Source organism: Pelophylax lessonae, assembly GCF_965119305.1.
Source record: "Pelophylax lessonae genome assembly, chromosome: 1".
In the NCBI taxonomy this organism is placed as follows: Eukaryota; Metazoa; Chordata; class Amphibia; order Anura; family Ranidae; genus Pelophylax; species Pelophylax lessonae.
In genome coordinates, this window is record NC_138768.1 from 597,468,549 (window position 1) to 597,482,625 (window position 14,077).

At 45.2% G+C, this 14,077-nt stretch overlaps 1 protein-coding gene across 1 annotated transcript in view; it reads left to right on the forward strand.

Annotated features, from left to right (window-relative positions):
• Window positions 1-745: 745 nt before the first annotated feature.
• Window positions 746-14,077, forward strand: part of DAPP1 (dual adaptor of phosphotyrosine and 3-phosphoinositides 1) — a 168,664-nt gene continuing 155,332 nt past the window's right edge. Inside the window, exon 1 of the mRNA XM_082243612.1 lies at window positions 746-1,034. Within this exon, the coding sequence (XP_082099738.1) occupies window positions 931-1,034 (104 nt within the window). The 5' untranslated portion in view covers window positions 746-930. The remainder of the gene's footprint in view (window positions 1,035-14,077) is intronic.

The window sequence follows — 14,077 nt, forward strand, 5'->3', positions numbered from 1 at the left end:
CGAGCCAGGCCTTCTCGTCCAACCTCAGTGCCTGACTTTGCAAATGACCTTCTGGTAGAATAGTCAAACAATCCAATAGGCACACTCCTAAACCTTGTGGACAGCCTTCCCAGAAGAGTTGAAGTTGTTATGGCTGCAAAGGGTGGGCCACCTCAATATTGAACCCTACGGACTAAGACTAGGGTTGCCACCTCATCCCTTTAAACCAGGACGCATATTATTTACACAGGTTCTGAGGCTAATATAATGCACTAAGTGAGTTTAATTAATGTGTCTCCTGGTTTAAAGGGATGAGGTGGCAACCTTAACTAAGACTGGGATGCCATTAAAGTTCATGTGGGTGTAAAGGCAGGCGTTCCAATACTTTCGGTAATATAGTGTAGTTTTGACTTTACTATTTATGAATTTAGTTCACTACTTGTTATTGTTTAGAATTCCATTTTGAGCAATTTTTTTATAATTTAAAGGAATAGCGCACCTATTTGTGGTTCAGGGTTGATAGATTTTTACGGGCTGTACACAAACACTTGCAACTCACAGAAATAATTCTTCTTTTTTACACTGTGCATCCCTCTGCGACACTGTAAATGAGACCTTACCTTGACACGTACAGCTTTATAGTCTCATTTTATTTTAATCCAAAATAGGGGTTGGCCTCGGAAACAAGGGCAGCCTATAAATATGCTTTTGTTGGTAAAAGCGTCCTGATAATTACTTGGGAACGTGTTTGTTATTATGTAATGTTCTCAATGTGTGAGTAATGGGATGGGCCAGGGTGACTTCCTGGTTTGTGTTGTAGGTCTGCCTGTCTGAGTTTCACAGTGCCTGCTTAATTTGCAGGTGGTGTTTGTGACTAATAGCAGGAATCTCTAGAACACACTGCATGAGCGTTTGGATATATGACAGGGGTCTGATGGAAGATATGAAAACATGACCTACCGGGCACACAGGGCGAGCTGGAAGGAACAGGAGTTTGAGGAGTTTGGGATTGACTATGAGGACCAGCCAGATGGAAATGACCTGGAGTCACTGGGGTAATGTACAGCACCTTTTATTACGTTCTATGTCATTCCCTTCCCAGATCATTCTGATTAGCACAGCATTTTCATCAAGGATAGCCTGAAATAAAACACATGTAAATATACATTAAATGTAAATTATCTTAGCCACAGACTGTGGCACTACAAGTAGCCGAATACACCTCTAGGCCATGTTATGAGAGCTGCCAAAAAGCCAGATATAGTCAACACATGATGTTATTTACATTCTGCTTTCGCGCTTTCGGGGCTCATTTACGCAAACATCGCCCTCTGAAAAGGGAGCGACAGTGAGTCGCTCTTCAGAGGGAGCTATACAGGAAGCTGGAGGCTACATGTTCAGCTCTCCACCTGTTTTAACCTTTCCCATGGGTACATGGTTGCAGGGCGGTTGTGGAACAGCCCCCGTCACCGCCACACATTTGGGGTACAATTTATTTTTCCACGATATGTCAGTCATTGTGTTAGAATAAGGGAGGGTGGCACAGACACTTTTTTTTTTTTTTTTTTTACTGCTCCCCACTCACAAGTGTAATATAAAGCCGGCCATAGATGGATCAAATCTAGGGCGGTTCAGCTGAGATTCGATCCATCTATTGGTAGGCTGGTTGTATCAAAATTGATCCATCGATATACTTACAACAGACTGTTAGATCTTCTTTCATGCAATCACTGCCAGTGGCTATAACCACCAGCAGTGACCATTGTGTTCTGCTAGCTGGGAAGGCTGGGAACACAATAGCGATGCTGTAGTGAGGGGTCATCTATGGGCTGCTTAAGCCTTACATTTCTAATTGAGGATACAGTTTTCTAAGATTAATGAAACTATCTTTAAACATCCAGCAAAAGCTAAACAGGACAGGATGCGTCCTATGTAACTTCTTAGGCTCCGTGCACACTCCTGCGACATGCCAAATAGTGTTGGATGGGATTTTTAGGGTGCGTTTTTGAGTCCATAAACACGAACAGTTTTGACAAACCGTTATTTTATTTTAACAAAGTTAAAAAGTTCTGAGTACATATATGCATATTGAAAACACAGTAATAGAAAAAGCCAGTACAAATTGTGAACATGTGTTTATGTTGTTGGTGATCCTCGGTGCTCTTAAATATCTTCTACATGTTTCGACAAAAATGGCTTCTTCAGGAATTATTTAAGTGCAAACAACATAACTAAACAGAAAAAACACAATTAATAAAAATACATACATAATATTGATTTGTATATTCATACCCAATCGGTATCACATATCCTGGATTCCAGCGGTTGCAACTAGATGGAATATGCTGCGACATGGGATCCAACTTGTGAGACCCCAAGTCGCATGACATGCCAAATTCAATGTTTCCCTATGAGATGCTCTGACCTTAGAAAAAGTTCCTGCACTACATTGGTTCGACATAGGTGCGATTTCAGCCCTTGTACAGGCTCCTAAATAGCATCCAAGTCAAACCAAGTCGTGCGAGTTTGCTGTTGCAGCAGTGTGAACCGAGCCTCAAGCAGTGGGAAGGAAAGAGTCAGCATGTCCATATGTATACAGACATGTCAATTGCACATGTGCAACAGCTTTTATATTTAAAGTATAGCTAAAACCAAAATTGTTCTCATGGATAGAGTAGGAAAGAGGTAAAGCGCCTGAAAAGTTTCTTTTGGCCTCTTGTGTCACATTGGGAAGTTTTTCTTCACTCTCCTGTAGACGCAGCAGCAGGAAGCAAAAAGAAATCACTGTTAAGTGAGGGAAATGCCCGAATAGCTGTCACCAAAACATTTGTAACATTGGTGGATTTACCTGTTCTGGTGACAACTCAAAATGTTAGACTTTCCTGATATTCAGCCCCGGTGATCGTGGTCACAGGACAAATAGAGAGGTTAAATCTTACTAGCAGAGGTTTATAACCCCGAAGAACTCTATGCAAAATTTTAAAAAGGTGTTTTTTTTTTTTTAAAATGAAATACACTTTAGCTGCATCTGATGGTTTGATGGCTATAAAAATGTTTGTGCGCCTTTAGCTTACTTGTGGCAGTTGAAAAAAATATCTGGCTTGGTTCTTTAAGCCCTAACATAAGGATATAGATTTCTTTCTGCCATGTAACTTTCATTTGCAAATCTCATTATAAATAACAGCCAAACTAAAAGTAAGGAACCCTACCCTGGTTACCCTGGTGTGTTTCCTAAACTGAACCTATTGTTTTATGGTTTATGGCGAGAGGAAGAGTCATAGCCAGCAACCTCAATAAATCAACGACTGTTGAGATGGAGTAGCTGTATGCCTGAAACCACGCATTACATGCGTATTGTGGACAGATGAGGGCCCCAGGCGTGAACATTTTTTGTATTCTTGTTTTCTGTATATAATTCTTTCTTTTTTTGGACTGTGCTAAAAAATAAGATTTGTTGAATTTTTTTTTTTTTTTTTTTTTTATTTAAGTAAATTTAAAATATTCATATTTTGCATTATAATTATGAGCCAGCAGGTAGGCTTGGGTTTTTTATTTTTTTTTTTATTTTATTTGTTCCTTTTTTTCATTTGACATTATTCCATAACTCTAAAGGTTAGTTCACACCAAATGCATTTTAGTGCTTTTTTTTTTTTTTTTTTTTTCTGCATCCAAAAACGCATAGAAAGTAGGTTACATGTTTTTTTAATGCCATAGTTCACACTTACGGTTCCAAAACTAAAAGTAGAACATGCTGCATGTTTTCTGCACAGAACTGTACTGTACTAAAATGCAGTAAAACGCATCAAAAACGCAATGGAATGCACCTACAGGCATCAAAAGCGCATGAAAAATGCACACGATCCCGGTACAGTGAGGAAAAAAAAACAGAAAAAACATCTGGCATGCATACAGATGTGCATCAAAAACGCACCAGAGTGCACCAAAAACGCACATGCAGAACGTCATTTGGAGGACGTTTTTGTGGTGTGAACTAGCCCTAAATGGGATTCTTTCGTTATGTATTAAATGTTTATTTGTAAGCCCAATATAAGTTACAAACATATTTGTATATAAACAAAAAAACGTCCGCTTTAAAATCTAAAAAACATAAAAATTAAATGAAACAAAGTTGACCAAGACAGAATACAAATTTAGCTTTAAAGGCTTATCTTGGGTTTTAAGCCATCTTCCTGAACCTCTTTATATAACATCATGCAAGGCCCTTAAGACCCCATTCACACTAGCGCGACTTGTCAGGCGACTTGGTCGCCTGACAAGTCGCGGTGGGTCGCTCGCCATTGAATAGTACAGGACCCGTTCTAATAGGAGCAACACAAGTCGCTCCGACTTAGAAAAAGGGGCCCTGTACTACTTTGGGGCGACCTGGAGGCGACTTGCATTGCCTTCAATGATATGAAGTCCGTGCATGTCGCTCTGAGGTCCCGGTAAACGCTGTGCACCGTGACTTCACAGGTCGCCCCAGCAAGTCGTGTCGCGCCAGTGTGAATGGGCGCTACATGTTATCCCTTTTTTAAGCAATTGGTTTCATCTTCTCAATGTTTTTACATTGACTTTATGACCAAAGCGTGTCATATGTAAAACATTCATGAAGTGTAATATTTGATTTGCATCAGAAATACTACATTTTGGCAGCAGATGGCATTGCAGGTAATGCCTAGAATATGATTTCTGACACAAGCATGATCTTTCTGTCTCAAGGGTGGACCACAGTACACAAAGGGTTTGAAAGCATTGGCTCTGTTAGAACAAAAATCCCCTTCGTGAATTTCCCCTTATTGTGGTTCACAGAGGAAAAAGGCAAAAAACGGTTATTCTCAGCTAGCAAAGATGACCACAGTCTAAGGCCCACCAGACACATTACAATCTGCCCGTAGAATCAACTTTACATCTCCAAAAACTATGCAATATGAGGACCTACCCAAATGATCCAATCCATTTCTATCCAATCAGGCAGGCTCATGCACTACATACTTGTTGGTACAGTATCTCACAAAAGTGAGTATACCCCTCACACATTTTTGTAAATATTTTATTACCGGTATATCTTTTCATGTGACAACACTGAAGAAATGACACTTTGCTACAATGTAAAGTAGGGAGTGTACAGCTTGTATAACAGTGTCAATTTGTTGTCCCCTCAAAATAACTCAACACACAGCCATTAACCACCTCCCACCCGGGCCATTGTAAATATACGGCCGGGTGGGAGTCTCGTCCTTCTGAATGGACGTTCCGGAACGTCCTTCAGAAGGAGAGAGATCGCGATGTGCCTGTGTCCCTCGGACACAGAGCAACATCATTCGGCAGGAGGGCCCTGTGATTGGCCCTCCTGATCACATGACGGCTGTGTCCAATCACAGCCGTCATGTAATGTCAATAGAGCCGTTGTAACGGCTTCGATCACTTCTCCTCCTGACAGATCCTGTCAGTGAGGAGAAGAGAAGAGGATCGGTGCTGCTGCTGGGGTGATCAGTGAGTATTTCTAATTACTCACTGATCACAGGGGGGGTGTGTGCTGGGAATCAGATGATTGATTACCAGTACAGCCTTGGGGGGGGAGGGGTGCCACTAAGCCACCAGGGATGCCCACCCATGACCACCAGGGATTCCCACCATGGCCACCAGGGATGGCAAGCAGGGCTCAGAGAGCCCCCCCCCAGTGCCCTCCCTATCAGTGTTGCCCACCAATGCCATCTATCAGTGCTGCCCACCAGTGCCGTTATTGCCATCTATCAGTGCCGCCCACCAATGCCCATTACTGCCCACCAGTGCCGCCTATCAGTGCCCATCAGTGCCCCCCATCAGTGCCGATCAGTGCCCCCCATCAGTGCCGATCAGTGCCGATCATTGCCGCCCAACAGTGCCACCTATCAGTGCCACCTATCAGTGCCCATCAGTGCTGCCTATCAATGCCCATCAGCGCTGCCTATCAGTGCTCACCAATGCTGCATATCAGTGCTATCTATCAGTGCCACATATCAGTGCCCATCAGTGCTGCATATCAGTGCTACCTATCAGTGCCCATCAGGGCTGCATATCAGTGCCACCCCATCAGTGCCACCCCATCAGTGCCTGTCAGTGCGGCATCATCAGTGCTCATCAGTGCAGGAAAAAACATATCCATTTACAAAATTTTATAACCTAAACAAAAAACTTTTTTTTTTTTTTTCAAACTTTTCGGTCTTTTTTTATTTGTGCACCAAAAAAGAAAAAACCTGGCGGTGATCAAATACCACCAAAAGAAAGCTCTATTTGTGGGGAAAAAATGACACAAATTTGGTTTAGGTACAGAGTTGCATGACCGCGCAATTGTCATTCAAATTGCAACAACGCTAAAAGCTGAAAATTGGTCTGGGAAAGAAGGGGGTTTAAGTGCCCAGTATTGAGGTAGTTAATGTCTAAACCACTGGAAACAAAAGTGAGTACACCCCTAAGTTAAAATGTCCAAATTGGGCCTAAAGTGTCAATATTTTTGTGGCCACCATTATTTTTCAGCACTGCCTTAACCCTCTTGAACATGGAGTTCACCAGAGCTTCACAGGTTGCCCCTGGAGTCCTCTTCTACTCCTCCATGACGACATCACAGAGCTGGTGGATGTTAGAGACCTTGCGCTCCTCCACCTTCTGTTTAAGGCTGCACCACAGATGATCAATATGGTTTAGGTCTGGAGACATGCTTAGCCAGTCCATCACCTTTACCCTCAGCTTCTTTAGCAAGGCAGTGGTTGTCTTGGAGGTGTGTTTGGGGTCATTATCATGTTGGAATACTGCCCTGCCGCCCAGTCTCAGAAGGGAGGGGACCATGCTCTACTTCAGTATGTCACAGTACATGTTGGCATTCATGGTTCCCTCAATGATCTGTAGCTCCCCAGTGCCGGCAGCACTCATGCAGCCCCAGACCTTGACACTCCCACCACCATGCTTGACTGTGGGCAAGACACACTTGTCTTTTGTACTCCTCACCTGGTTGCTGCCACACACCTTTGACACCATCTGAACCAAATAAGTTTATGTTGGTCTCATCAGATCACAAGACATGGTTCCAGTAATCCATGACCTTAAGCCCCGTACACACGTACCGATGGTCGGCATACAAATGTTCCTCTTTTCTCCCCGGGATGTCGGTGTCTGCTGAAAAGTGCAAAGACAGCACAAGGACAGCACAAGAATTTTGTCCGCCGACTGCAGAAGTGATGTCATGTAATGGTTAACTTTCCCTGTGTTTTCTATTTTCTGAGCATGCCCAGTCTTGCAAATCTGCGGTCTGTCGGCCGAATTGTGTACTGACAGGCGAACAATCGTCCGTTCTGGTGTCGGCATACAAATATTTTCATGTTTGCAAGAAAGACTTTTGTCCGCGGATTGTGCGCAGACATCTGTCGGAGGCACCATACTAACACGCGTACAATCGGCAGATCCTTCGTCCACCGACGTTTGTATGCCGACGATCGGTACGTGTGTACGGGCCTTGAGTCTGCTTGTCTTCAGCAAACTGTTTGCGGGCTTTCTTGTGGATCATCTTTAGAAGAGGCTTCCTTCTGGGATAAAAGCCATGCAGACCAATTTAATGCAGTGTGCGGCATATGGTCTGAGCGCTGACAGGCTGACCCCCTACCCCTTTAACCTCTGCAGCAATGCTGGTAGCACTCATACATCTATTTCCCGAAGAAAACCTCTGGATAGGACGCTGAGCACATGCACTCAACTTCTTTGGTCGACCATGGCGAGGCCTGTTTTGAGTGGAACCTGTCCTGTGATTGTAAAGTCTCGGGGTTTTTTTTTTTTTTTTTTTAATAACAAACCTGTTATACTTACCTGCTCTGTGCAGTGGAACCACTTTAACCACTTGCCGACCGCCGCAAGTACATTTACTGCGGGAGTTAGCAGCTACTGGGCAAAGTGACGTAGTATTACGTTGCTTGCCCAGGAGCCTGTAGGGGGCGAGCGTGTGTCGCCGGAGGCGCGCTCCCACCCCCGCTCGTTCACAGGGATCCCTGCGCGTGTGACCGGCGGCTCTGATGTCCGCCGGCCACTCGCGATCTCCTGCAGGAGAGGGAGAAAGGCAGACCTGATGTAAACACAGCCGTCTGTCATTCTCCCTGATGTAAGTGCAGAGACTATACGATCCTGATATGTAGGATAGTATGTCTCTGTGGTTATATCACAAGCCATGCCCCCCACAGTTAGAATCACGCCCCTAGGGATACATTTAACGCACTGATCACCAATAAAGTTAACCCCTTCCCTGCCAGTGTAATTTTTACAGTAACAGTGCATATTTATAGCACTGATTACTGTAGTAATGTCACTGGTACTCCCAAAAGTGTCAAAAATGTCAGTCAGGGGTCCGATCTGTCCGCCGCAATGTTGCAGTCCCACAAAAAAAATTGCAGATCTCCGCCATTACTAGTTAAAAAAAAAACAATAAAAATGACATAAATCTTTCCCATAGTTAGTAAACGCAATAACTTTTGCGCAAACCAATCAAAATACGCTTATTGCGATTTTTTTTTTTTTTTTACCAAAAATATGTAGCAGAAAACAAATTGGCTTAAAATGTTAAAAAATTTTGATCTTTACATTTTTTTTTTTTTGAGAATTTCATATAAAAAAATGTGAAAAATATTGTTATTTTTTCAAAATTGTCGCTTTTTTTTTGTTTATAGCGAAAAAAGGAAAAATCGCACAGGTGATCAAATACCACCAAAAGAAAGCTCTGTTTGTGGGGGGAAAAAAAGGACATCAATTTCATTTGGGTACAGCGTCGCACGACCGCGCAATTGTCCGTTAACCACTTAAGCCCCGGAAGATTTTACCCCCATTCCGACCAGGGGGTATTTTGCGATTCGGCACTGCGTGAATTTAACGCACAATTGCGCGGTCGTGCGACGCTGTACCTAAACGAATTTGACGTCCTTTTTTTCCCACAAACAGAGCTTTCTTTTGGTGGTATTTGATCACCTGTGCGATTTTTTGATCACGCGCTATAAACAAAAAAAGAGCGTCAATTTTGCAAAAATAGCAATATTTTTCACATTTTTTTATATGAAATTCCCCCCAAAAAAAATGTAAAAATCAAAATTTTTAAAAATTTTCGGCCAATTTATTTTATGCTACCTATGTTTGGTAAAAAAAATCGCAAAAAGCGTATTTTGATTGGTTTGCGCAAAAGTTATCGCGTTTACTAACAAAGGGAAAGATTTTTGTCATTTTTGTTGTTTTTTTTTTAACGCGTAATGGCGGCGATCTGCGATTTTTTTTGCGGTACTGCGACATTGCGGCGGACAGATCGGACCCTTGACTGACATTTTTGACACTTTTGGGGTTACCAGTGACATTTCTACAGTAATCAGTGCTATACATATGCACTGTTACTGTAAAAATACACTGGTAGTGAAGGGGTTAACTTTATTTGGAAGGGAGGGGCTGTGTGTGTCCCTAGGGGCGTGGTTTCTACTGTGATTGGCTGTGGCTCTAGCTGTAAGGACACTGATCAAGGGATCTACATACCAGATCCGTTTTATCAGTGTCTTTGCAGCGAGGAGAATGACAGGCAGTTTGTTTACACAAGCTGCCTGACATTCTCCCTCTCCCCCGCCGATCGCCGAGTGACCGGCGGACATCGGGTCCGCTGGTCACACGCGCGGGGGGGTCCGTGACCACGCGGGAGCGGGAGCGCGCCCCGGGGGGCGCGCGCTCGCTCCCTAGACCCTCACAAGCAAGCAACGTAGCCCTACGTTAGTTTGCCTGTGAGGGGCTGACCGCCGACGTAGATAGTCGTGCGGCGGTCGGCAAGTGGTTAAAGTCACGCAGTGCCGAATCGCAAAATAGGCCCTGGTCTTTGAGCAGCCAAATCCTCCGGGGCTTAAGTGGTTAATGGAACAGGCCTGAGTCACTGCCTGTCTGATCCATCTAGAGATGGTAGCCGAAAAAGCGGCCAGCCCTTTTCTTGGTTTGTCCGTAACCACAAAAAGCGAGTCTGACCTCTGAAAGGACTCAGTAGCTGCCAGATACACCCGAATAGCACGAACCACATCCAAGGTATGCAAAGCAAATTCCTTGGGATGAGCTGTTTTGGGACACAAGGAAGGCAACACAATGTCCTCATTCAAATGGAAGTCAGAAACAACTTTGGGCAGAAATGATGGACAGGGACGAAGAACCACTTTATCCATATGGACACTAAATAGGGACTGTGACAGGATAATGCCGCCAATTTGAGTACCCTGCTGGCCAAGGTAATAGCCTCCAGGAATTGCACCTTCTTGGATAACATAGGCAATGGAATCTCCTGAATATTCTCAAATGGAGGTTTCTGAAGAACAGAGAGTACTAAATTTAAATCCCATGGCAGCAAAAGAGACCGTACAGGTGGAGCCACATGTCGAACTGAATGAAGGTATGAAAAGAAAAGTGCGTGGCTAGGGGTCGCTGAAAGAAGATTGCCAGGGCAGACACCTGGCCCTTTGATGGTACTCATGGCCAACTTCTGATCAACGCCCTGTTGAAGAAAGGTTAAGATCCGAGCCACAGAAAAGAATTGGGGATGAGCGCCAATCGACTCACACCAAGAAATGTACACTTTCCATGGAAAATGGTATATCTTGCTGGAAGACGACTTCCTCACCTTCACCACAGTAGGGATCACTGATCCAGACAAACCTCTATCCCTCAGTACCTGGCTTTTAATAGCTAAGCCATTAAAACCAGTGACTGTAAAGCAGGTTGGGACAATGTAAAGCCCTTGGGACAACTAGTCTTCTCTGAGAGGAAGCCCCCAAGGGACGTTTATGGCCACCAGACTGATTGGAAGATCCTTGCCCTTAATTCCTCGCAGGAATTGTGGTAGAAGCCTGAGCCAAGGATGATACTGGCCTTTACTGTGACTTTTGCGCCTGCTAGAGGAACCCGTGATCTCGCCACAAACCTTGGTGTCCTCCTGCGGAGCCGAACCTGCTCAAGGAGCTGCCTGTATTACTGTGCAAACAGAACTGTCTTGAAGGTGGATACCACCAGACTCGGAACCTGTATGCAAAATAGGAGAGAGAACTATCTGTGTGACAGCAGCCGGTGAATTACGGCCTGTGGTTCCCAAAGTTTGTCCAGAGGAAGGACCACCCTGGTCGGAATTAGAATCAGACCTAGGTAAATCAATTCCCTGGAGGGGGATAGGAGGGACTTTTAAGTAGTTCGGACATCATTTGAACCTTTAATTAAGGTTAAATCCGCACAAGGAGACTCGGGACCTAAAAAAAACCTGAAAAGGACAAGCTTGGTCACCCTTTCTGTGTACCCCCAAAATAATAATTTTGTGGATCTCCTTTACGCTCATGAAGGAGGTCCATGAGGCTCGGAAACCAGTGAAGATGTCTCCCCACTCCAATAATGGGTGAGAGCAGACCTTCATGCTGAAGGGGTCTTGTCTGCAGATCAAGAGAAGCTAGCTCTAGGCTTACCAGACCAAGGATGCTTGGAACCTCCCGGGGAAGATTTGAAAAATCTATTTCCCTTATCCTCTGTCCCAGAAGCACAAAATCATTTTCTATGGGCTGAGAAGGAGGGCTCCCGTCTGCGACAAGGCTCCTTCCCTTTCCTAGACTATGGTAGGAAGTTACAGCCAGGTCCTTAAAGGACAGGGATTCCTCTACTGGGATCATGGTAGCTTTGTTTAACCTAGAAACACCACTGGTAGCCCAGTCCACTTTTTAAAAAGGGATTCCTCAAAAGGGTAACATACAGGAAAACGTTTGGGAACCACAAAGGATAATTTTGGTTGTTCCCATTCCTTACAGAAAAACCTGTCAAAATTAGGCACATAAGGAAACACCTTTGGAGTGCGAGGTGATTTATGCATACCAAACGACACAGCCACGTCCGTGGCTACATCAGCCACATGCTCCATTTTTAAAGTCTTATGCACTGCAGTGATAAGAGCGACTACCAGCTACTACCTCACTATCGGATGGATCTGGGGGTGTGATATTAAGCCCCCCTGAACAGGCTGCGTCCACAGCGGCATCAGGCTCTGAATCAGATGAGACAGACTGATCAGGGAAAGGTGGGGGATGCTTCCTCCTGGGCCTTTGCCCTCACGCCACTTCCACCCGGGACACAAAGGACTGCAGGACCACTGTCAGTGCAACCATGGGAAGCTGGGGTTCCGAGGGACCTGCCACCTCCATGAGGGGGTCAGTGGGGGAGATGTGACTCTGAGGCTCCATAAGGAAAGGAAGACCTATCTTTTGCCCCCCCCCATCCCCCTCCCCATTCACAGAGAGCAGCGTGCTTCATGCATGTGCAGTGGGGAACCAGCTGTGAAGCTGCAAGGCTTCACTGCTGCTTCCCCTTAGTGGAGATGGTGACACCAGCTACAGTATTTGGAGCTGCTGACTTTTTTTCTGAAGGAACCTGGAGTTCCTTAGGCCTCATGCACACTGGATGTTTTTACAGCTGCTGTTTTTTGATTTAGCCGTTTTTTTCTGCAGCCAGTACACTCCCCAGCATGTTATCCCATGTGTCCATGCATATCAGCAGTTTTTTGGAGGGGCGTTTTCTGGCTGGAAAAAAAGCCAAGAACTAGTGGATTTTAAAACCTATGCTGGCGTTTATCAGCATTTTTGAGTGATAAACTTTTGTGGGAGTATAGTTTTGCTAAAAAAAAAAACTACAGCTAAATAATGCTACTTCAAAAAGCTGTAAAACTCATTCTACAGCTACAGCTTTCTACTAGCGGTTTTATAATGTCCAGTGTGCATGAGGCCTTATACAGTGGTGGGATTCAAAAATTTTAGTAACCAGTTCCGACTTTCCCAGCAGAATGACCAGCGTGCCCCCTTTCAAAGCACAGTGACCAGCGTGCCCCCTTTCAAAGCACAGTGACCAGCGTGCCCCCCTTTCAATGCAGAGAGACCAGCGTGCCCCCTTTCAATGCACAGTGACCACAGCATTGCCCCCAATCATTGCAGAGTTCCGCAGCATTGCCCCCAATCATTGCAGAGTTCCACAGCATTGCCCCCCAATGATTGCAGAGTGCCAGCCACAGCATTGCCCCCCAATGATTGCAGAGTGCCAGCCACAGCATTGCCCCCCAATGATTGCAGAGTGCCAGCCACAGCATTGCCCCCCAATGATTGCAGAGTGCCAGCGATCCCCCCCCCCGCACTTACCTCATGGACGGTCTCGCAGCTTCACTTCAGTCCCCGGCTCCCCGCTTTAGTCCTCCCGCGGCGCCTCCTCCTCGTCCAATGGCACGGTGTTTGCCTTTCGGCCAATCAGGAAGCGGGAGGACCCGCTCCCTGATTGGCCAGGAGGAGGATCCGTGTGACAATAGCGAATTCTCATTCGCTATTGTCACAGAATGGGCGGGTCGGGGCGCACTGCTCCGCTCCCTGGCCGTCACGTCTGGGGCTGCGCGGTCCGAGCGCGGGACATTCAATTGTACTGCGCTCGGACGCGCAGAGGGATTCAGCCGGTTCTGTGAACTTGCAGAAAATTAGTAACCGGTTCTATGGAACCGGTGCGAACCGGCTGAATCCCACAACTGGATAAGTACTTCACTGATTATGTTAATTTTAGTTCTTCCGCAATATAGGCTATGTGCAGAAAAGCATATTTAAGGGAAGAGTTTCTTTTTTTAAGAATAATTGTGCTAAGGTTTGTAAATACTGTACAGTGCCTTGAAATATATTCATAGCCGTTGAAGTTTTCCACATTTTGTCATGTTATGACCAAAAATGTAAATGTATTTTATTGGGATGGTAAGTGATAGACCAACACAAAGTGGCACATAATTGAGAAGCTGAAGGAAAATGATAAATGGTTTCCAACATTTTTTACAAATATCTGAAAAGTGTGGCGTGCATTTGTATTCAGCCCCCTTTACTCTAATACCTCTAAGGGTCCTTTCACATGATGCGCCGTCCGACGAGGTCCGTTCTCTTCTCAGCGGGGGATCGAGCCGCCTATCCCCGCTGAGCAGGTGGATGACAGCTCCGTCTCTGCTCTGTGTGCGGAGACGGAGCTGCCAGATCCCCGCTGTCCTCTATGGGGGAATCGGTTGAGAACGGAACGCCTGTCC